The sequence below is a fragment of the Esox lucius genome, chromosome 22, assembly GCF_011004845.1.
Source record: "Esox lucius isolate fEsoLuc1 chromosome 22, fEsoLuc1.pri, whole genome shotgun sequence".
In the NCBI taxonomy this organism is placed as follows: Eukaryota; Metazoa; Chordata; class Actinopteri; order Esociformes; family Esocidae; genus Esox; species Esox lucius.
Window position 1 is genome coordinate 8,992,722 of NC_047590.1, and position 23,824 is coordinate 9,016,545.

At 41.2% G+C, this 23,824-nt stretch overlaps 1 protein-coding gene and 1 long non-coding RNA gene across 7 annotated transcripts in view; one reads left to right on the forward strand and one right to left on the reverse strand.

Moving 5' to 3' along the window:
• Positions 1 to 18,811, reverse strand: part of zeb2b (zinc finger E-box binding homeobox 2b) — a 72,886-nt gene extending 54,075 nt beyond the window's left edge. For 2 of the 4 annotated variants that reach the window (XM_020042352.3, XM_020042351.3), the window contains exons 1-2: positions 18,589 to 18,811; positions 16,885 to 17,031 (exon numbers count right to left, since the gene is read on the reverse strand). In XM_020042352.3, coding sequence (XP_019897911.1) covers positions 16,885 to 16,957 — 73 coding nt within the window. In that variant the 5' untranslated portion in view covers positions 16,958 to 17,031; positions 18,589 to 18,811. Of the gene's footprint in view, positions 1 to 16,884; positions 17,032 to 18,588 lie in introns of those variants that run through there. The other 2 variants (XM_034289598.1, XM_034289597.1) reach the window with 1 other exon arrangement.
• On the forward strand, positions 16,976 to 21,622 carry LOC105022545. Of its 3 annotated transcripts, none has more exons than XR_828903.3 (4): positions 16,976 to 17,059; positions 18,856 to 19,243; positions 19,836 to 19,971; positions 21,282 to 21,622. It is a non-coding gene; the product is annotated as an uncharacterized LOC105022545 (long non-coding RNA). The 3 variants fall into 3 exon arrangements; XR_828904.3 differs by lacking the exon at positions 16,976 to 17,059 and adding an exon at positions 18,372 to 18,466; XR_004575130.1 differs by lacking the exon at positions 16,976 to 17,059 and adding an exon at positions 18,377 to 18,466 and having other exon boundaries at positions 18,856 to 19,230.
• Positions 21,623 to 23,824: the final 2,202 nt, after the last annotated feature.

Genomic DNA, 23,824 nt, shown 5'->3' on the forward strand with positions numbered 1-23,824 from the left:
TTCATGTTCACATCTGTTGCCAGACACCTTAGCTGTGGAGTGAGATGGTATCATTATCTCCAGAAATCACATGTTTATGGATCGCAGCCTTCTCTGTCTGTTTCAGATCAGAAACAAGATGAGAAAGCACAGAGGTTGTTAAAGCTTGAGCCCACATTACACTGTGTCAAGGCAGATATGAAATGTACCTTTGCAATGCAGCATAGCTAGGCTTAATGTGGCAGGCTAGGCCCACAGTCTCACATCACACTCCACACCCAGCCACTACAAATCTGTTTTGCCATCATAAACCCCCCCCCACCCCAAAACAAACTGGAGAACAAAATCAGCGCCGGATCTTATTTGCCACAGACCAGCGGGCAACGAGGGGTTCAGTTACAATACACTCGCACTGAACAATCCATCCACAGAGGGTTCACGAAACTCTGAAACACCTTGTCAGATACTGCCTGACCTGTTCAGCAGAGTGACTCAGAAAAAAAGAAAATGATAATGAAGGGATGTTCTGTGAAGAAGAGAGGTGAGGAGAGGGGAGGGATGAATTGAGAAGTGTGTGTGTGTGGGGGGGGGGGGGGGCAGCATAAACTGTATGAAATATACCGCTTTTTGAATTTCTGCTCAGAAGCTCACTCCTCACAATCACCCGGGCACACACCAGCCATTGTACACAAGGGGCTTTAAAGATAAATGGCTGCATGTTAACCACATTTGACATGCTGTCCAGAAAGCAGCCACCTTGGGTCTCAGGATGCAGCAAAAACACAGAGTACAAAACACAATCCCAGCAAGGATGTCAAACATTAAGAAAAGGGCAGAAATGCGTCACATAGCTGTAAAACTCCGGAGGCTTTGTGGCTCTCTGGGGGCTGGTTTGCATTACGCTACATTTTCCCCGAGACGTACTGAAGAAGACTCGAGACGCTGGATTATTTTGTTGCGTAAAAACGCAGATATCGATAGCTTGAGGCGTCACCTTCGGAGGTCGCGTGCGCCACATTTCATAGATCCTAGGTTTTACAAGTGTGGGGACAATACTTTCGGAAAAAATATCAAGTTTATGCCCAGTCCGCATGCGTATTGCTCGATACTCCCACAATCAACGGCCACAATCCTGGGTAGTACGTCCTGAACGTGCCGGTGTAAATTCAAATGCTATGGAAATGATTATGCAAACCGAGAGAAGTCTATCTGGCGTTTTATTCTCTCTCGTAATGTAAACAAGCCCTGAGTGATGTTGAGTGGAGAGAGGAAAAGAGCTGTGTGGGTGTGTGTGTGCGTGTGTGTGTGTGTGTCAGGCGCTCTTTCAGACCACACACCTGAATAAATGTTTAATTTGATATAATGACTGCTGTCATATCACACAAATTCTTTGATAATGACAATTTTTAAAACACCACAATCACAAATGGATATTGTGAGGGACACCATGTAACAGTTAATCTCCGTTTCAAGCCGGGGTTGAGGTCACTGTCATTATCGGGGCAATTAAGATATACTGTAGCATTTGAGGTAGAGGCCATTAGCAACCAGGCTATATAATTCGCTCCTTCTATCTGCAGAGTCTGACCGGGGTTATGAATGAGGCCAAGAAACTGACCATTTGTTGGTTTGAAACGGACAGTGAGGAGAACATAAACAGATAGCTCATTGTTTGTACAACTGGACGAGTCTTCTGTCATCCTAAAGACACACATTACCTTATTCGCTGGCCCCGGCAATTGTTTTCTGATGTATGTATTTGGGCAAAAAGACCTGAAAGACCTTTGAAATGCCACATGGGCCAATATCTCATGTTTGTTTTAACAGTAGCAGCCAAGAGGAATTGCCAAAGTGAAGCTAACGAAAACTGAATTCCAAATAGCTTCAATATTTTGCAAACAGTTTCACCTGCATGCTGGGAATGGGGAAGAGCAGAGAGGAGGAGGATGGCAGTCTCCGTTTGCACAGTCTCCGCAGTCCCTTTTATAAATTACCTCATCAGTGACTGAAATTAACACCGATTCTTGCAGGCAATTTCTCAATTTCCTATGCTAATTACGTTTTTCTCTTTACTTTTAAATTCTGTACCACCTGTTTGGGGGGGGGGGCACATCTTAGGCAACACAGCCGCATTTAATCACAATTTTAATTAACCACAGTGTAGATGTGAAAAAGAAGCAATTATAATGCAGATGAATGATGATTTTTCCACATTAAATTGTTTTGTTTCTTCGTTATGTTGATTGCATAAATACAGCCAGTGAACATTTTTTATCTACTGTAATTTTGTAATTGTTTTGTGGCAAAAAAAGAAAATTATTTGAATAGACAGACTGAGTTCATCTGTTTGCAGATTGTCTAATTTTGTTTAACCCCTTAAATGCTGCCAATACGTGTTCGGGGTAAAGCATCAGTGATTTGACAAGCAGACAGTGTCATACCAACCATTACCAAATTAACATCCACATGTCTCAGTACGATCATCCTGTCAAGTAAAAGACAGAAGATCAACAAAATAAAAGTAACAACATCTTTAACTCCTTCGACCTTAACAAACTATTTAACAAAATCAAAGTCACACCAACTCCCTCCTGCTTTAATGGAAGCACAGATGGGTGCTACTGGAGCAGACTCATAATCTTTACTGGCTCGTGAAAATATCATTGGGTTTGAGCAAGACTGGTGTCGTAGAGGACTTTTACAGGCCGTGTTCTCAGGAACTTGCTTTTATATTAACGTCAAAAGTACCACTACAATAATCCCTAAAATACAATCTAAGCAGCCACTTCCCCCTAACATGGCCTTGGTCTCTAAAAGCATTTGTTGGCTAACAAACTCAACTGATACAGGGATGCACCTCAGGAGAGGTGTCTGGTACAGAGGTGAATTAGATTGACCTGAGACAGACATACTGTCACGGCTTGATATGGTGGAACCAAGCGACTCTTCAGAGACTGGAGAACTGTCTGCATTACTGTCCACATTTGATGGGTAGCAGAGATACCTGGCATGCCTGATGGCTCGGGGCCTTCTACAGGCCTTTCACCCTGACCTGGTAAGCATGGTCTGATGCTGGATATCCCTCCCCCGTCTGCCTCCCCCCCAGCTCGCTGCCCGCCTCCCCCCCCCCCGCCCTCCCCTTCACTAATCTCACTGCAAACAGCTTTCAGTTTGAGCACAGACCATAGGAGAGCGGAGGGAAGAGGAGGGGAGAGGAGGGGAGAGGAGGAGAGAGGAGGAGAGAGAGCAGGGGAGAGAGCAGGGGAGGACACGGAGTCCTGCAGCCACAGGCAGGGCTGTTAAGCCTCGCTATAAACAAACCGTCATTATTGGGAGGGAGGTACAGTGCGTGCTGGCGACTACAATGAATTCATTTTAGAGAAAACTGAAAGATTTCCAAAAAAATTATAGTAATTTACAAAAAATTTAACACACGTATACTGGTCACCGTGAATACTCTATGAATAATGCTAAAAGAAATGATGAGGTATGCTGAGCATTCATCAGCACACACCGAAATGAACATCTGCACTTTCCTAACTTTCTAATAGCACCTCAAACAATCCACAAAAAAGTAAAAAATAAAATATGTACTCATATATATATATATATATATATATATATATATATATATATATATATATATATATATATATATATATATATATATATATGTGTGTGTGTATATGTGTGTGTATATATATATATATATATATCATATTTTTTGGGAAGAAGACACAACCTCTCTCTGAATATTAGCAGTGATGGCCAGGAGTAAACAGAGCATAAAATCCCGAGGAACTGTGACAAGGCCAATATGCATGCAGACAATACCAGGCCAGCATCTCCATGCCTTTGTTCCCAGCTTAACAAAACTCCGCCGTCACACCACTTTGACTCAATGCTGCCTGTCGAACGGGCATCAACCCGTCAGGCCCGGCCTGTCATATGCAAAGCTCACAGAGAGGTGGGAGAGAGAGAGAGAGAGAGAAAGACAGAGAGGAAGAAAGAGAGATTGAAAAAAAAGATCTGAGAAAGTGTCATACTTCTCCCTGGCTCTAAAGCTGTTAGAGGTGTAAATACATTTTAAGTATGTGTGCGTAGGAAAGATAAAGAAAAGAGAGTAAAGATGACACAAGAAACAATGATACTCACCTATACTCACAACTTTCCCCTTTAATAAGAATATATGTTAAGAGGCTTTCAAATCTTGCTCCTTGGGGGATTTGAAGCATTTTACAGCAGACTTTTCGCCCCGCTTTGTGACATTGCAGAGACAGAATTGGAGCAGTGAAGAATCACTAAAAGTTTCATCAAACAAATCCTTATCTCGATTTCTCTAAGGGGCCAAGAGGAGAGGAATGTAAGAGGATAACAGTCGCTGCTCATCTGTCCTGCTGCACCTTGCAGTTCAAATGCGCGTGTGTGTTTGCATGTGCATGCATGCGTGTGAGTGTACAACTTTCTCTGGTGCAGCGAGTAACTCTGAAAGCCCGACGCTCAATATCCACTCCTGCAGCTGGTCACTGAGGGGATTTGATCCAATATCATCCATTGCACTAAACCAATTTTTCCAAAGTCAATATTCCAGCCAAAGAACAAACACTTGTCCTCACTTCTAGCCCTCCTGAAATCCAACAAAAGAAAAACACCGAAGGCAGCCATTACCACCAGATATTCAGGGGCAGAAAGAAAAAGAAAGAAAAAAGGTGGAGCAAAAGAGGCTTAATCCCTTCCGGCTAGCCCTGCACCTACTACCCCTGTGACCTGGCTCGCTCGGGGGCCCTTTCTCTCCATCCTCTGCTCCACCCTGGCCAGCTGGGGAGAGCTTTCGCTCAACCTCCCGCCCAGCCACTGTCGGTCGGCCGCCTTATGCCCCTGCCCGCCTCCCCTCCCCGGTCCCTACCCCGGCTGTCGGGTTCTGGCCTGCCAATTTCAACTTGAAGCTTGACTGGGCTGATTTGATGCAAACACCCCAGAGGAGAATCCCGAAACTGATGAACAGTTATGTCAAGTCGATTTTGCACCGTTGGGAAAAGGTAACCTCTGCGTCTGAGAGAAAAAAAAAAAAAAAAAAAAAAAAACAACAAGGTTAAAGAGACAGAGGAGGGAGGCTTTGGGTGCACGTGTAACAGTGCCCGGCTCGGTTTCGCTCCACATCCCCCTGTCGCCCCATGTCCCCTTGTTGCGGCTTAACGCCCCTCAGAAATGCTAACTGTCAGTAGAAGTACTAATTGCAGATGTGCCAAGCTGCCATTATAATAAAATCAGAGACAGTGTGGACATAAAAAAATGGCTGCCTCATTTGTGTGACTGCTGAAAAGGTGGGCATAACTGAATATTGCATGACTTTAATTACTAAGGAATACTCCTTTCAGCCAGTCATGGAATGAGTGTTGCTGTAACTAATTATGAATGTAATAACACTAGAGATCCCGTGATTGCCAGTTTATATGGTAACACTGAGATACTATAAAAACCCAGACCCATATCACAGTACTAGAATGCATACAGGCAGTAGGAGAGGGAGAACACTCCCGCTTTCTCCTCCTGTCCATCCCTCCATCCATCACGCGCCCTCTTTCTCCCTTTCTCTGTTTACCTCTCCCTACAGTACACATTCCTGCCATTTTAATGAAAACAGACACAATATTGAGGGACTTTCTCCTCCTACACATTTTCTTAACAAAGCACTGATCCAACCAGGCACCTGGACCGTGAAGTGCAATTTGATTAATCCTTTAATTCACAAGACTAAGTACCTGTGTGGCTCTAACCTAACTGCCTTGCTGCCAGCCATATATTTGCATTACTTCATCATCCTGACTCCCTTTGAAGTCAGTTTCTCAGTTCGATACTACTCCGCCCGTACACTATTTAAATATACCGCTGCCAATGGCACATCCAGGGCGTAATGTACGACCACTGATATGGCCGTAGAGGGGGAAAGTAAGAGGCCTGCTTTGATGGGCATGCTAATTCTAATACCCTTAAGTTGCAAGAATAACAAAGTGAGAGGGAATTTATCTCAGGAATGTTGGAACAAGACACAGGAGTGATAAGAGGGAAGCTTCCCTTGGGTAGGAGACCGGGGAGTAGCCAGTAATTACTGAAGGCTGGGGAGTCGCCTGGCCTCATATAGGGTTAACAGTCAGCGGCAGGGCACTTGGGGGCCGATGTAGGGTAGGCTACATATCCTATATATCAGCCCCAACACCAGACTTAGCCCTCTATGCCAGCCCCAGTCAACTATCCTGGTCCTCTATCTCACCCCCCAAGCTTCTATCGCAAACCCCATTCTTCTATCCCAACCCCAGTCCTCTATGCTGGTCCTCAATCTCAGCCCCAAGGCTTCTAACCCAGCCCCAGTCCTTTATCCCAGCCCCGGTCCACAATCCCAGGCCTCTATCACAGCCCTTAACCCTCTATCACAGTCCCGGCCCTGTGGCCTGTGTGTCAGAAAGGCTGAGGACAGGCCTGTCTGTGTGATTATCCTCCAGCTACCTGAGGAGGTGTTTGTTTGACATTGGTGTTTGACAGCGGCGAGACGCAGGCCGTTCAGCAGGGGCTCCATCGCCAGTCAAAACCGATTAACACTTGAATCCACCTCTGAGTTGTTTTTTTTTTCCTAGCCAGACCGGTTCACACACTATCTTTACACATGTCCTTACTACTGATGACATTTAAAGGGGGAGGTGTTTTTTTTTTCTCTCTCTTTCTCTCCTTGGTTCACTTTTATCAAAGGTTAAATGTATGTTTGAATAACAGGGGAAATGTAATTTCACACAATTCCCTCTATTGCTGCAACATTCGGTTAAGAGGCGATTTGATCAAACGATAAGATGAAAGTGTTTAAATTGACTAAAGAATCGTAGTTCTACAAATGACCAAATCTGCACAGCAATCAGCGTCAATTACAGGGAAATAACAGTGGCACAGTTTACTTTCAAAATATTCCACACAGACTCAGTAGGTCCTAAATCAAGACAGGCACAGCCGTCTCCATTTCCACGCAGGCAAAGGTAGTCAAGAAAGAAATCTCTCTACACTCTAGAAAATCTAGAAAAGCAGGGGTAGAGTAGAACCACATAGGTTTTATAGAGGGGTCTATGTAGAATTCTCTGTAGAAGGTTGTACTTACCGGCAAAAAGAGTTCCCCTTTGGGGATAAACCAAAAATATCCTATTTCCTACAACAGTCACATGCCTTTTTAGCCTTTAATAGAACAATATTCTAATAAATGTATGTCGGTGTATTACATATCATAGGACACATCAGGCCTGCAATATTAGGGGCTTGCAAAGGGATGTATCATTCCAGTTGGAATCAAGCCAGAGTCGGGGTCTACAAAAAGTGGAATTGTTAGTCACCTGAAACCTGTTTTCAAAAATACTATGGCGGAAGGGAATGGTGAATACCGAGACTACCTAAATCATGTAAACTGGAACAATCATCTCAGTAGCGGGGGCTATAAATCCAACTAATTACAGATTGGATTAGCGTAAGAAACCTTAAGTTATTTATTGTCCTGCACCAAAAATGAATCTACAAATTAATGTACATGTAAAAGTGCAGCTATATGAAAACATGCAATTGCAATAAAGTAGGCTGGAAAACAGCATAACTGGTTCTATGCAGAACATTTCTTCCTGTCCACAAAATAACTTTTGCTTTGCAAAGAATCATCAAGGAACTCTTTCTTGCTAAAACAGTTCTTAGGATTTTAAAGGTTTGTTATAACCCTAACCCCTTACATAGTATATACCCAGTGTCTTCATAAAAGGGTCCTTAATATCTAATTGGTTCTTGGTAGAATTCTATTCTTGTGTTAAGAGCCCTTTCAGAAGAAAAACAATTCCAAGAGTGTAGGTCACTTGGCTTCTACATGACTCAAACCAATGACAGGAAATGACCTGGAATGAGGCAACATGTTCTACTGAGTCCTAGCAAGAGTAATCATTTAATAGTGTAAAATGCACTGAGACATATGTGAAAAGAGCCTACAATTCCAGATGATACCTTCATCTGAAAAGCTGTTATTGATGATCCCATGTGTCCATGACCTTGTCAGAAGTGCTCTTCCACCCGACAATCAAACATACATCAAAGAGTGTTCGTGTGTGTGTGTGTGTGTGCGTCCGTGTATTGGGTTAGTCCTAGTGAAATGTTAAATCTACTGACATCGGAGGACAAAGTAGGAACTTAGTGGATGTTTTCAGCTCTTTTTTTTATCGATAGCTAAATGTGACAACATGAAACATGCAAATAATGAATAGTGGTCAGATATAAAGTTCGGTTCATCCCCTGACAACATCTACAACCACATCAAAAGCCATCTAACGAGAGAAAGCCCTTATTATTTTCCTCACAATTACAGCACTGGTCTCTGTTTTAGCATTTAGCATACTGCGGCAGGAGCATGGAGTGCCATACCATACTCTAGGTCATTATCACTGCCTCATCAATACTGCTATATAGGAACTAGAAATACAGGCATTACTGGACTGGTGAAACACAGGCTGTTTTGGCTTAGAGGGATGTGGAAATGTCATGTGTGTAGTCCAAGGCTCCAGACTGACACCAAATGGAAGTATTTTGCTAAATCTTTCATGGCTTTGAGTAAAAATGTTAATTGGAACGGCACGACCTTCAAAAATGATCTTTTTCATGATCATCTTTTTCGTGATTTGGTCAAACAGTAACGTGAATCATTCTTGTTCTGAAATCACACTCTCTGCTTGTGCATATTTAGCGCGAAACAGAAAAAAAACCAGGCAAGGGAGCAAAACAATGAGCATAATGATAGAATGATAGCGCAAACTGAGCCAAGACGCCGAGATCATAGCGAAATTTCACATAGCTCTAATACATCATTAAAAGTTCTGCTCATTGACAACATAAAAATATACAGCGGATCAAGTTGCCTCGGACACCCTACCTACAGACACAGCCATCTCACCCCCAAACGAATGCGAGAGAAGCATGGATCATACATTAAGGGAAACCTGTCAATGGCCTAATTAGCGATGTGCAGTTGGTGAATAATTTGTTAGTTCATGAAATGCAGAGCAATTCAAAAAAAGATGTGCTCATCACCCTTGCAGCTGTCAGGCAAAAACACTTCAATCGAATCACGTTGAAGCTAAAAACAGACCTAATATAGTTTAGATGCATTAAGAAATATTGTTTTTTGGTGTTTAAAATGTATTGTTTGCCGGTTAGGGGTCAGCTGGGGGTCATAGGGAGCTCTGAGCATTACTGATTCAAATGAACATCCCATCACTAGTTCATATTGGCCACATTTAAATCTAGCATTCCAAAGCACAAGGAATTTACTTAAACATAAAAAAAAAAAGGTTTTACAAAGTTTAAGAAAATAACTAGATGTTCTCAACAAGGTCTTTGCAGGGAATAAGAATGTGTACTTGGCATACTGACCTGGTAAAATAAAGGTTAAAAGGTGGTCTATTTCATTTAGGCTTAATTGCATTCTTAGCAAAAAACAGAGACTCCCAATGCAAGAACCCGAATGTGAGGGACAGAAGAATGAATGTGAGGGACAGAAGTTCCCTAAACAACCAATCCAATGAAATGACAATTTATATATCATTTCACTCTGATTAGTATATAAGATGAGTGTTTGGCACCTAAATCATGCGGTGGAAATTGTTGATCTGGAGCCCTGATGGAGACCACGCAGTTACTCATGACGAAAATGCAGACTGTCTACACATTGAATCAGGAAAATAAGTTGTTCCAGTAACTTGAAAAATATATTTTCCGTGAATACATATACACCAATGCAATTTGCTGCAAAATAATTATACACACAAACCACTGTAACTTTCCTCCTGTCATCTGTTAAATTAAGAAATGTTACAGTAGTTCACACCTGCCACACCGTCATGAGTCACACCGAGGCTGCATTGTAAATAGGACAGTTGGCGTTTGGGAATATTTTAAAAATCACACGCGACACAATGTTAACTACTGTGGGGATGGGAACAGAAGGGACGGGCCGAATAAAGACTTTGCTTTTTACCTGAGAAAAACTCAAATGAGGCGTGATATTTTCCTTAAATGTATTTTTCCCTCCCAATGCATAGCAACATCGCGGGCTTAGAATAAGAAAGCACACGAATAAATGAAAAGTCCAAATGCATGCAATTATTTGCCAGTCCACTGAAGTTTCAATTTCACTGTTTGCCTTCTGTTTGCACCAGCCGAACAGGGACCAGAAAGGATCGAACAAACAGAAGAAAGCAGAGAGAGACAATCAACTGTAAATATGTTCCAACTTGTGTGCGAGTTCCGTGACACAGTTCAGGCGTACGTCACCTTACAGGGGAGTAGATATGAACTGTCAAATCACAAGAGGACGCTGACAGAGACGGCCTGAGAGGACGAGACACAGCGGAATGATGCCGCAAACACCTTTAATTCTGTCACTTCTCCTCCATCATTCAGCCTTTCACACGCCGTGAGCCTCCCCAGTCCTCACACACACACACTCACACACACAAACAACCTGGACTAATGACACACACAACCACGCATGCTTATACATGCACGGGTGAATTTGGGCATGCACACACACACACACACACACAACCACATATTGTATCAAATCAAGTGAACTAGTTCTTAAAACCAGTCCAAAAGACATTATTATAAGACTAATCAAACATTATCAAATGTATACTACCTATCAAACTAAATTACTTCCTGAGACATTAAATCAACAAATTCAACCAAGAAGCCTGAGGACTACTGGTTATGATACATGATTCATTTTCTTAGTCACTGATGACGCAAGAAATTCGTCTCGAACTGAAGGTTTTGCATGGGGCAGGAAATACAGCTTTAATGATGGGTTGTGTATTCTAAAAAGCCAGTCCGCTATCCAAGATCTTTGCAGATTCTCCAAAAAAATACAGATCATAACAGCATGTCCTGTGGCTTTGAACCCACATGAGTCAGAACAGGAACACTGGGACGGATCGGAGTTGCATTCAACTCCTAGGAAAATTGACATTACAAGAAAACATGGGGTAAAGGAAATGAGAAAGGTTTTCAAAGAGGATGAAAATAAAAGGCTTTGGAAAGTATTATTGATTGATTGAATATGTTCCTGACATGCACGAGAAAAGCAGAAACCACAGAAGTCCAAGTAAAGAGTGTGTGTCCACAAAGAGTTAACCGGGTTCCCTGGCATTGATGCATGGGTTAATATCACGCCTGCCTAGTAAAGCATTATCCCTGCACCTCTCGGAACAAAAGGCTCCTTTTGCAAACAGACTCCTACTTTGCCCCAGTGTCCAAAGGTGTTTGCTGTAGTAAATCTGTCTAAATCCCAGCCAGCTTGGGAAGGGGGGAAGGTGTACAGATAATCCTTTTTTTTCTTAACAAAAAGTTCTGGTCAGAAAAGAAAGAAAAAAAAATCAGGAATTCATATCCCATGATGCATTTAAAGTAGTATGCAGGAGCATCCCCCACCCCTTTCCGCTTTATTAACTTGGCCACCCATTTGCATACATGATTCTTAAGTCTGATAAAGAGAACACAATTTCAATACTTATGAAGATATCTTGCCAAACAACTTTAGAGAAGAGATCAGATTGGTTAAACTTCGGTCCAGATTTTTAGGGGTGAAGGTACCAAATCGTATCTGAAAGTAGAGAGTATGGAGCGACGTACGTGAGAAACGACAAAACGTGTTTTTATTTTTCTCATCCTACATATCAACATTTGTCAGTAAACCCAGCAAAGTGTAGTAAATACAATGAGACGATCACAATGAGAGAACCCCAGAAAGAGTTCCTCTCCTACTGACCTCGAACACACCTGCTCTTCTGGTAATACACACACACACACACATCCTAAGGGATCAACGCAATAGCACGTTTGAATCTCAAAACAAGACCTAACATATATTTAAGCACTCGCATTGATCACCAACTCGTACTTTGAAATGCAAAAGACAAGAAAAAAAATCCCTAATTCAATTTACCCTAAACACACCTGCTCCTAACTATTATAGACTTCTTAAGTTAGCATCTGATCTGTCTCGGACCCTCTTTTTTTTCTGTAAGTGTGAGAGTGAGTGTCCACGAATAGTAGGGGCATGCCATCTTGTAACACTATCTGACTGTCAGGAGAGCTAGGCCTACCCAGGCAGAGTACGAGCTAAATAAGGCTTGTAACCAGGGGACGCCCAACAAACAGCCACAAACACCTAAGTTATTTTACTCACCACCCACCCTTCTGCCTTTTTTTTTTTTTGCTTTTGCTCTCCTCTCTTGCTCTCCTTTTCCCCCCTTTTCATCTCGGCCTTTCTGATGCTGAATGCAAATGTAGCCTGCTGGCGGTGAAAGGGCTGAATTGTGATTAAGAAGAAGAAGAGCTCCTTTCTTTGTTCTTCCCTCGGGGGATGTTTACTGGGAGAGACATGGCGGATCAGATATGAAAGACATTCAGGTCAGCATTGATGTGAGCGAAAGTGAAATCATACCTAAGGCATTCCAAAGACCGTGGTGTCAGGGTTCAGCTTACCGTGCCAGTACTGTGTGTGTTCTTCCCGTTAGGCGAAAATATCTTCACAAGCCAGAGTGGGAGAAAAAAAAAAAATCAAAAAATAATAATAAAATAAAATGGGGATAAATAGGGGAGATTGAATAAAAATATATATAAAAATGTAGACGAAGTTGCCCACTGGTATCCATCCACGCTGTTTTGAATGGACACCGTTTTTCGGAAGGTAACAAGTATATTGGAATGTTTTTATTTTCTTTATTATTATTATTATTTAGATTCAGAAAGTTCTCAAATCTAACAGGTTGAGATCTGACAAGAACATTTTCAGTGGCGGTAGATCAACTACACCACACTGACTGATGCATATATTTTATGGTGACTCACTTTGATAAAAAAATACAGGAAAAAAAGTACCAAACTGCAGTCCCGAAACGCTGTACCTCTATTTGTTTTGAAGGAATCAAAAGGGCAACAAAGGTCATGGCTAAACTGCCTGAAGCCCTGGAGTCATGGCAGGCCGGTCCTTAAAACACACTGTACATCCTCATCACGCTGTAGCCATCATCAGCAGATACCATCAGTCTATGTATCTAAAGTGAACAGTATAGCAACATCCCACCATATGAAAAAGCCTTTCCAAAGACTCCGTTCTCCGTGAGTCAGCTCGGACACCTCATACCTCACCACTGTCACTGCTGCCATGCAAACAGTGCGGCCCCCTGCTCCAGGGAGATTATTTCTTGCTGGCTCCCAATATCTGCAGTAATTATTTCACTTGCTTAAACAAAATAATCCTTTTCTAAACACCGATGCACCAACAGCAATGCCGCCCTTTCCACCACCCCCACCAGCCCCCCACCCCTCTCCCGAATGAAAAAGCCATCAAGGTGTCTAGGTTTGGCTGCTTAGACAATGGTACCCTAGTGAGACCGGCAGCATGAATGGTGCATTGGACTACCCAGTTCCATTGACGTTATAAACATGTAAATGAAACACATTACGACAGACAATCAATTGTCCGTGAGCGCTGGCGAATCTGCCCTCCTTTTCCCTGTGACAGCAACAAAATACTGCCTACCTTTTTTTTTTTTGGGGGGGGGGGAGAGGAGACATTTATGAAAAGGGAAAAACGGGGGGTGAGAAAGAAAAAGGGAAGGGGAGCCTTTTCTTTTCGACTAGGGAGTAAATGCACCTTAAAAGCAAATGAATAATAGAGATGGACAAAATGTTTAGACTGGAAGGAATCTGCTATTGTTTGGGCTGAAAGCAGGGCTGAGGCTAAAGAATTAGTAGGCCTCCTTTATACCTTTATCGTGAATGCATGCAAGCTTTTATAATCACATTCACAGCATTGTATTAAACACTTGGAGCCAGAGAGAGAGAGAGAGACAGAGAGAGAGAAAGAGAGAGAGAGAGAAATAGACCGACAGACAAGATAGACACCATAGACAGACAGACCTAGAAGCTAGACAGCTCCTTCTTGTTTTGCACCTTAAATTATGTAATCAATATATACTGGCGCATGGGAACATTTGTTGTTGAATGCCTTTCTGTTGATGGAAAATTAATAGGTCTTTGTATTACATGAAATATAAGAGCACGTGTAGTGTGTGTATCAGAGTGGGGAAACTCTCCTAAAATAGTGTTATCATTTTCTTTATGATCATTTTCAATGCTGGCTAAACTGTGACACATAACACACCCTATAGCGTTGCTTCAGTTGAAGGTGAACAGAATGAGATGAGCGAGAGGCTGATCTGTAACACGTGTGTAACGCACACAGAACATGTATCTCTACACACAATGAGAGACTTCCGCCTTTCACAGTGAAAATGTGGAAAACCGCGTGCCATTCCAAAGTACTCCTTTTAAAGAGCACCGGTCGACTAATCGTGTTAAAAGGGGACAGGGCTTGTGGAGCACTTAGCCAGCTGTACTTACAAACACACAGCAAGGTAGACCCGCACAGTAGGGTCTGACCTGCAACACCTGGGTAGTCCGGGAGGGAGAGAACTGCAACAAACTGCCCGGGTTGCCAATATCAAGTTGCACCAAAATGTAGGAGTCAGTGTACACTCTTAAGCTGCAGATGTGATAGAGGGATGTACAGTACAGTGTGTGGGGCCCATAGAATCCCACTCTTTAAGTCTGCTGTCAACACAGAATTATGGTAAATACTCCATGTATATCTTATCTGACCAAAGAAATAGAAAACCAATTAATAATCTAGTACATTGTGACCAAATAACCTGAAATTACATCTGAATAACTTGACCTGCAATTCCATAATCTCACTCTAAGGCCTAATTCATTATACATAATGCATTGCTGAATGAAAACCTACTCAAACAAATTGTATGCATGCATTTTTTACAAATAAAAAATGAACACGGTCAATATATCAATATTCGAAATTATCGTTATTTTAATTGTTTATTTTTTGTTGTTGTCGTCTTATTTAGGTTAAATTAATCAGTCTGTATGGTCAGACAGACAAGCTAAGCTTACATGACAAATCTCAATGCATGGGGGGGGGGGGGGGGGGGTGTTCCAATCAATCCGAGTAGCTAAACCACAGCATTCCCAAAGGTGAGAAAATTGAAGGCACCTCATGAAGAAAGAAATGTAAGATGGTCAACTCCGTAATCAGTTTCACGGTTTATTCAAAATAACGGTAGAACACAGAATATAGAAAGTCTACTTTATGCGTCAGTAGTCTGTTATAAGCACATTGTACAACACATCGGCGCTGAGGGGGAAGCGACTAAAATAACATGCTAATTATTTGTGCACAGTGTGTGAAGATGTATTTTGCTTGCAGTTGTTGAATATGAGGCGGTCTTTTTACCGAATAATGCAAATGTCAATCATCAGGTGCATGTTTTTGAAAAAAACTATTTCTGCAACACTGTTCTAAAATAATCCAAACTTTTTTTTACAAGAACAGGTGGGATCTGATGCTCTGAAGCAACAACAACTCCGTGGGTTTTTACATTCTCCGTCTCCTAAAAACGACAGTAAAAAGGGGAACCTACTTTGTAACCCACTTTCGTTCTTTTGTTATTCAGGACAACAGCGAGCTTGAAGCTACACTTGTAAGCATCAATGACTCTGCTTCAATTGAATGTAGGAAATCGATACAGATCATTTGATAACGAAAAATATCCACATAAAATTATACATATTACAAACTGAGCGAGTCGCCTAAATAAACAAAATTGATGCGCATCTCTTGAGGCGACTTAGTACGTCTGAGACTGAAAATCCCAATATTAAAATGCGAAGTAGTCCCGTGTAAGAAAAGATCTCGGGACCCTAGACATGTGGTGCGTGGTTTTCTTGTGCACGGGTGTACATTCAACAAAAGGGAAAGGGACAAACATCTATTCACTAACAGCCCTCCCCAAAATGGCTCAGTAACTCCAGCATGTTACACAGTTCGGTGGATGGACAATTGACAATCGAGTGACAAACGTTTCCTTCTACGCTACTTGCTACATTCAAGCACTCCATAACGCGCAGCCTACACTAAAATAAATGACACACTACCCGTCAAAATACACATTTCATTGCGCACATGCCTGTCTTATATGTTTATTATAAATGTGAAAACTAAACTATTAGGCAATCCACAACAAATTGTCCAGCCATGTTCTGTTTAATATGCTTGTCAGCTGCCAACGGTGTGGGACACTAATCATTCCCTGTAGGGGACTAGGCTTCGAGAGAAAATACAACGCGAAAACCAAACATGCCAATAACTTTTAGACGCATAAAAAGGAATTACATGAATATCATAACTATATATTCAAACGTGCGGGTGTATATGTGACGTGTAGCATGCGTAGCAAACCCTAAACAAATGATAAAACAATAAAATCTACAGGTAGCCTATGTCAACTACAGCCTACAAATAAAACCATCCCTCATCTAACGGTTCTGTCCCGTTGGGAAATAGTGACTGAACCGTTATGAGCAGGGAAACTTTCTGACATTCCTCCCACTCCTACTCACTCGTTTTGCACAACCTTAAACTAGCCTACTCTCAACTTATTACAACTTCCGTCGAAACGGCTCAGTAAAATTTACAAAATAGGCAAAGATGGTAGGCTATGTTCTTAATTTCACAACAAGAGGATAGACAGACCGGTCTGTGTACAGTAGGCTACAATACGGACACATTACGCATGATTTCCCAGTCAGAACAGTCCCTTTTTCCTGTGAGACTAGAGTAGAAGAGAACACACATTTGGCGATTCCTAAGCAGCCCGGATGAACTATCCTACAGTCACTGTGACATCATTACAGCAATAGATGCTCAACAAATATAATTAGCAAATGACAGTTTGGGATTTTCATGTGTTTTCTTACCGTTTTTCCTTCTTGGATTGGCTTGTTTTCTCCTCTTACACCTGGGGCCATCCGCCATGATCTCGTGCTTCATTGATAAGAGTGGATCAGATGGCAGCTCGCATGGACTCGACTCCTTGAATCAGCAGCAGCACGCAGGCTCAATATCTAACAACCAAACACAGGCAGCAACAATGTGGGTACACGGACTGACTAACTGGGATCCATTTAAATATCAGGAGCAAAAAATAATAATAATACAATTTAATATAAAAATGAAACAACTAATTGAAAACGATGTCTCAGTGTTCAACCTATTCTTGTGAGTTGTTTGAAGGTCTAGCAATGTTTTTGTTGATTTGTAAAATGCAAGTGGTCGAGGTGATGGTTAGTGGAAGGAACATTGACGACGGGAACAGCGAAAAGGCTAGGAGGGGGAGACAAGGAGTTACACCTTCACTATGATAGGCTATAATTCCCAATGACTGGCCATGCCGTTAAACCTGCGTTTTACATTGTGTTCATTTAAATATGAAAACTTTGACCCTTCGTCTTTTCTTTACTTTTGTACAGTTTTCCTGGATGATCTGCTTTAATAATGAAATGACTATTCTATTGCCAACGGTGGATTGATTTGTTTGTTTTCGTGTTATTTTAACCTACCGTGATCAATTGAAAGTTTTCTAATCTATATTGGTGACAATTGCTACGTTAAAGGAATGATTTAAAAGATATTTAGGCGTTCTGTCAATTCCGACGTCAGAAGGTCTAACACACAGGCCAGAGGTTGAAAGAGCAGTTTCACTCCGCCTATATGAATTAGCCGAACACATGACAATAAAAATGAAGAGGATACTAAAAAGCGATGTTGTTAAATACGCAAACGTTTTTGGGTGACTAAGTCCTCCACGTTTAAATTACGAAATGTGATAATTTAAGATTAACTTTCGTCAGCATGCACATTTTAAGTTAACGCCGAAATCATAACGGAAAGAAATGCAGAAATCAGTGAGAACATACTAAAAAAGAAATCATGCTTACTTAGTAATCGTGGGAAATTAGTGTTCTAATATTGTGTTAGACTGTTACGGCCAGTAAACGACAAATGACAGGAAAAACAAATAAACACACAAACAATACCATAAAATGATGTGTCAACGAAAATACAATTATCAAACAGGATATTAGCAATATTATGTCATTATCGCCTGACCAATATAATATAAACCATGTTGATATGATAAGCGACTGTTAACCATATTGCAACTGCAACTATGAAACTCAATCAAACCAAAGGATTGCATACTGAAAGTCACTAACAAAAACGAGTTGAATACAAAAGGCTCAATGCTCGGTGAAAGTGCAAAGCTGAATGAGACCGCCGTGTGATTTAAATATTTATTTATATATATATATATATTTATATATATATATACACACACACATATATATATATATATATATATTTATATATGATTCGGTTGGTATAATTAGGCTATTTACCCAATTCTACAAAACGGCATCATCTCTGGAGCGCACTACAAACACGATACTTTCTTTCGGGAGTAGGCTAAAGCGCACCTCTACTTTTCCACCTGTGCAGGTAAAGAAAGTTTAACGCGAAAGATACATTTCCCATACCACCAAACCGCCCATCTACACAAGTCGCCATCTCTAACATGACATTACCAACTAAATGTTATTAGTAATGAAATGGACACATACCTGATTTCGTATAGTAGTATATTTTCGGTTGAATTAGGTTGGTGATAACACAACACTGTAGCGGTAAGCAATTGTGGAAAAATGTGCAGGGATCCTTGCAACGATAATAAAGCCTTAGAAATAGGGGTTCGGGAGGACCGTTATTCCTGCTAGGGCAGGTTAGAACTGATCTCTTTCAGACACTCCAGGAAACAAACCTGGGGACGGACTGACGTGTTACGCCTCTTCTAATGACATTTTTTTTTCTTTTTCTTTTCTGTAATACAGAGAGGAGAGAACCAACCCTGGGACACGCGCCACCTATCTTCACGGGAGGGGATAATTGAGCAGGACCAAACGTGAGCATCTTCTGGTAAACGTGATATGCTTTTTTTTTCTCTCCCCGGCTTTTTCATCGGAGTGAAATGTACACTGTGCCTGTCGGACTCAGACTACCATGTATAGCAGCCGAAGAATCAAGAGTGTGTGTGTTTTTTTTTCCCCCCCGAAGAAGAAAAGTTAAACAGCTCTTCTATTCAACCCTCAATGACCACAACTGAAATGGAGGAAAATGAATGAAATTATAGTGTTGGCAAGTTTTACTGAACCTCATACAAAGACTACCGAGGATGAAAGGGGTGCGGTACAGCATTTGTTAAGGAAGTGAGCATCTGAGGTTTGGGTTGTTAATATTTTATATTTGTAAACGTTTATCTATTTGCCTCCCCCATGGAAGTGTGCTTAGTTCTTTTTGTTATGCAGCCCTGCCGGTATGAGTGAAGCATGCCCTATTTGCACCTACATGTGGAGCGAGAGATGGTAGGACAGATTGAGGTGCACAGAGACATTTCTCGCTCGTACCAAGTGGAGTCAGGTGCTATTCTACACTGTTAAAGAAGTTGGGTGTCAGATTCTCTCGGTGTGTTTTAAAACAAAGTAGGCGCACTCTCACCGCTAACTGGGAAATAGAGTGTCAACTCAGTTACTTGATCAGTTTTGTTTGTTTATTATTATTATTTATATTATTATTTCCATAGGTGTTTATCATTATTATATTGGCACAAATGTTTCACTCTTCTGCTACTAAATGACATGGTTATACCTCCCATTAACGTTTCTCTTTTCGATTTATTTATGCAAACCCGTTGCCTTGTTATGCTGCTTTTTCAATATCTGTCTGTCTCTCTGTAGAGGGTGGCTCCACCTTAGCAACGCTGTGATTGGTTATGTAAATAAAGTATTTTATTTTCTGTCCTGTCTGTATGCAGTAATCAACTGTATGGATAATTAAATCATCAATCAAGAGGCTCGACTGTGATGCCTTTGTCCGAAGCCAATCAGATTCCGGAGAGCCCGGATAAACAGTTTGAAAGGAAAAGGTGCTCAACATCTGGCGTTAAAAAAGTAATAATTATGATGAGATTCCTTGAAGTAATTAATTACTTGAAGTAATTTAAGTAATTAATTATTATTAAGAATATAGGATTTTAATATTATTGCTACTACTTTTCATTATCAATCATTGGTATTGCTATTATTTTTATGAAACGTACATTAGGCCTAATTTGACACATATACGCATACACTACTCTCACACTTTTTTTTTCAGTAACTAGGTTTTTAAAACCCTTTTTAGTAATTTGTGCAGCGTTAATTGCCTGCAGCCAGGTAAAATACGTCACAGCCGAACAGATGTGACCGCGCTTTTTTCATCTGGTAAGTTGCCTACCCAGGGCTCAAGTTATGGGCTCCCTAAGACTTTTTGTGTGTTGGTTATTTGGTAGCAACATATGCGTGTTTTTATGCGGGTGTGTGTGCGAGAGAGAGGACTGTTGCAGGCGGCTGTTTCCATTCGTACATTGACTGCAAATAGTACAATGGCATGACAGATGAAGACCCAGAGTCATTCATTTTAAGTGTGCGCTGAATATACTGCATGTAAAGCCAGGGCAGGGTCTGTCTGATTTCAACCCCCCCCCCCCCCTTTTTTTTTTTTTGTTGAATATTTTATGGAAACATACGGCGTGAAAAGGGATTACTATCTATATTTGACCTATAGGGGGATGTTGGAGATAATTAATCTGAGAGAAAACAACGCAGTCTTGTCTCCCTAGAAAACGATTGACTACTTGCACGTCATTTTTGCTGCAATTAATTATCACTATGACGCCATTGTCCGTTTTATAGAGGCTTATTAATATTATTAAGTTATACATTTAGGATGCTGTGAATACAGATGGCCCTATATCAGTTTTAAATTAAAATTGGAAGAGGCAAAAATATGTTAACGTTTTATGGATGGACAACCAAACTATCAAGGAAATAAGACAATGATGTCAGTCAGCTGTCCTGAAACTCTCACCAGTCCTGCCAACAATATGGCAAAGAGGTGTAGGAACAAATTTAAGAAGTTGTTTGAATCCAAATGCACGTTCTGCTTACATAAATGCAGCTATATAGTACAAGATGCCACTTCTCAAATGCTGAATAAATTTTTACCGCTTTAGTAATAAGAATGATGGTGTTTGTACCTTTATCAATAGTTTTTCTCTTAAACATCACACAGATTATAGGTAAGCTATCCCAGTCACGCCCTGATTGGTTTCACCTGTCTCACTATTGTCGTGAGACACAAGTGTCTCCTGTGTCCCCGTTATGCCTGTGTTTTCTGGTCGCCCTTTGCCAGATCCTGTTGTCTTTTCATGCGTTTCCAGCATCCACTCCCTAGTTACCTGTCTCCTGTTACCCGTTCTCTGCTCAGCCGTCCCAGTGACCGAACCCCTTCTGTCCCTGACCCCGAGCCTGCCTGTCCCCCTGTGCTTCTGCCTTGTGGACCACCTCGTTACGACCTTTGCCCGCCACCCGACCTCGAACCAGCCAATTCCTCTGTACCTCTAGGATTCCGATTCATCGTCCGACCTCTGCCTGCCTGCCGACCAGGAGTCTGCCTATTCCTACACTGAACATCTGTGCACGACACCTCCTCTCTGTGTCCGCGCTTGGTTCCACACCCTGGCCCTGTCAATTCCATGATTAGAAAGAACAAACATTTATTTTTTTTATTTTTTTACAGTCATGGAAACCCAGCTTTCTTTGGATTTCTAGTCCCAGGACTCAGCAGGGATTATGCTGGGAAAGGAGCAGCGAAACATGATGGGGTCGTTCCCAAGACACGTTACATCTGTGCAAAAACTTAGGAGGAGGAGGACGCACAGGTGGCGGTGGGAAAGTGCATCGGAATGGAATCCCCAATCTCAAAAAGACTGTGAGGGAGAAGAGAGGAATGAAAGGGGTTTGAGTGGAGGACCGTGTCATTTCCTGTGATAACACACCCAAAAGCTCCTCCTCATCACACGATTTGAATGTGTCCCCCCGGTCCATTGCATGTTTAGGTTGATTTAAGTTCAAGACAACATCGCTGTGTAACATAAATGATGACTACTTACCGCTTGTGTGGATCGAATGAAGCTGACATTGTGTACCTGAGGCCCTGAGCAGCCCAGCCTGAGCAGCCCAACACAGCCTGAAACTTCAATCTTACCATGTTTAACATACACCAGAGTGAGAGCCTAAATAAAAACAGTTTCCACAAAACATCTTCCACTGATCACATTGAAGTAACATATATACATGTTTATATGTTACTATATATATATATATATATATATTGACACCCACACACACACATGCATACACAAACATATGTTTGTGTATGTATGTGTGTGTGTGGGTGGTTGTGTGCGTGTGTATTTCCCTCTCTTCCATGCTAAACACTGACAACAACAATGATGACCACAGTAAGATGGGCTGTAGACCTCTGCATGGGACACTGTGCTGTAATCAGATGGTCCCACTTCTGTAGAGGGCTGTAGATAGGATTAGACTTTATGCTTCGCCGTTGGTGTGCAGAGTAAAGAACATGATAGATTGATGGACAATTAGAGAACAGAGGCGACCGAGAGTGTGTGATCTTCTGCGGAGAAGTCTCCAACATGCAAAATGAATTGAGTTTACATTTACTACAGGCCTTAAAGGCAAATGAACACTTCTTCGCTTGTGCATTTCTCCAAAAAAAACACTTCAGATGTTTCTGAGTCTGTATAAAAGAAAGAGGGGGAGATAGATGAGAGAGCAAGTTCACAAATATACCAGCACAGATTGCTCAGAAACAAAATGCTTACATCAAAAACATATTGATTTTTCTTATGTTGGTTGCTCTTGTTAAAATCAACATAGGGGTGGCTGTATCTGAGACTGCAAATGACCACTTAATATATTGAACAGCTCATAAAAGACAGATCATATGTTCTTTTAAAAATGTTTTATCTTCCTGTGGAAAGAGGTCAGGTCCCCAGTGACCAGAAAAGTAACAGCTTGATGGAGGAAGGCCGTGAGGGACTCAGAAATACCAGTATTTCTGTTTTAATATTAGGATTTTCCCTCTATGTGAAGCATACTGCATATACCCAGAAGGGAATGGACAAAAGTTAGTCCTGTTCTTTTAAAGAAAAGTATGTTAAACAAGGTAACCTTCTCTGCAAAACAGGAAAACTTATATTTCAGTCTTGACTCAAAAGATGACTTATCGCTCCCAGGAATGAATAATTGAAGGTGTCTACAATGCATTATTAATCAAACATTTGAATAATTGTTGTATCTCTAATCTCTACACACATTTGCATATCAGTCTTTTAATGTGTGTGTATATATGACACTGGATACATCCCTTATTACACAAAAATATAGTATAATTAATATAATGAACTCGCTTATTCAAACTCTAATAGTGTCTGCTTTCTCTGTCCCTCTCGTCACAATTTCTACACATTATTTTCAGTTACATTAACCTGGTGCTTGAAGCAAGGCTTATACATCATAGAACCCCCCCCCCCCCAAACATATATATATATATTTTTTTAATACGATTTTGAAGTAACAACACACAAGCCAGTCACTTTTTCTATTTCCAGTTTGAATAAGACTTTGACCTGGTTGAATGGCCTTTAAGTTGTAATCTTTCCTTAACCCTTAATATATTGAAACAATCAGATATTATGATGTTGTGTTTCTTTGTTGTTGTCATTCTGTTGCTATGATGTTGTGTTGCTGCCCTGTTGTACGGTCTCTATTCACGTATCATTGAGTTGTCATGATGTGCTCAACTTTGTTTGCTGGTGTATTTCTGATGTGTCTTCTGTCTGTGTTTTTCTGTTTGTCCTACACTTCTTTTTTTTTAATCATGCTAGGCCTACTCAGA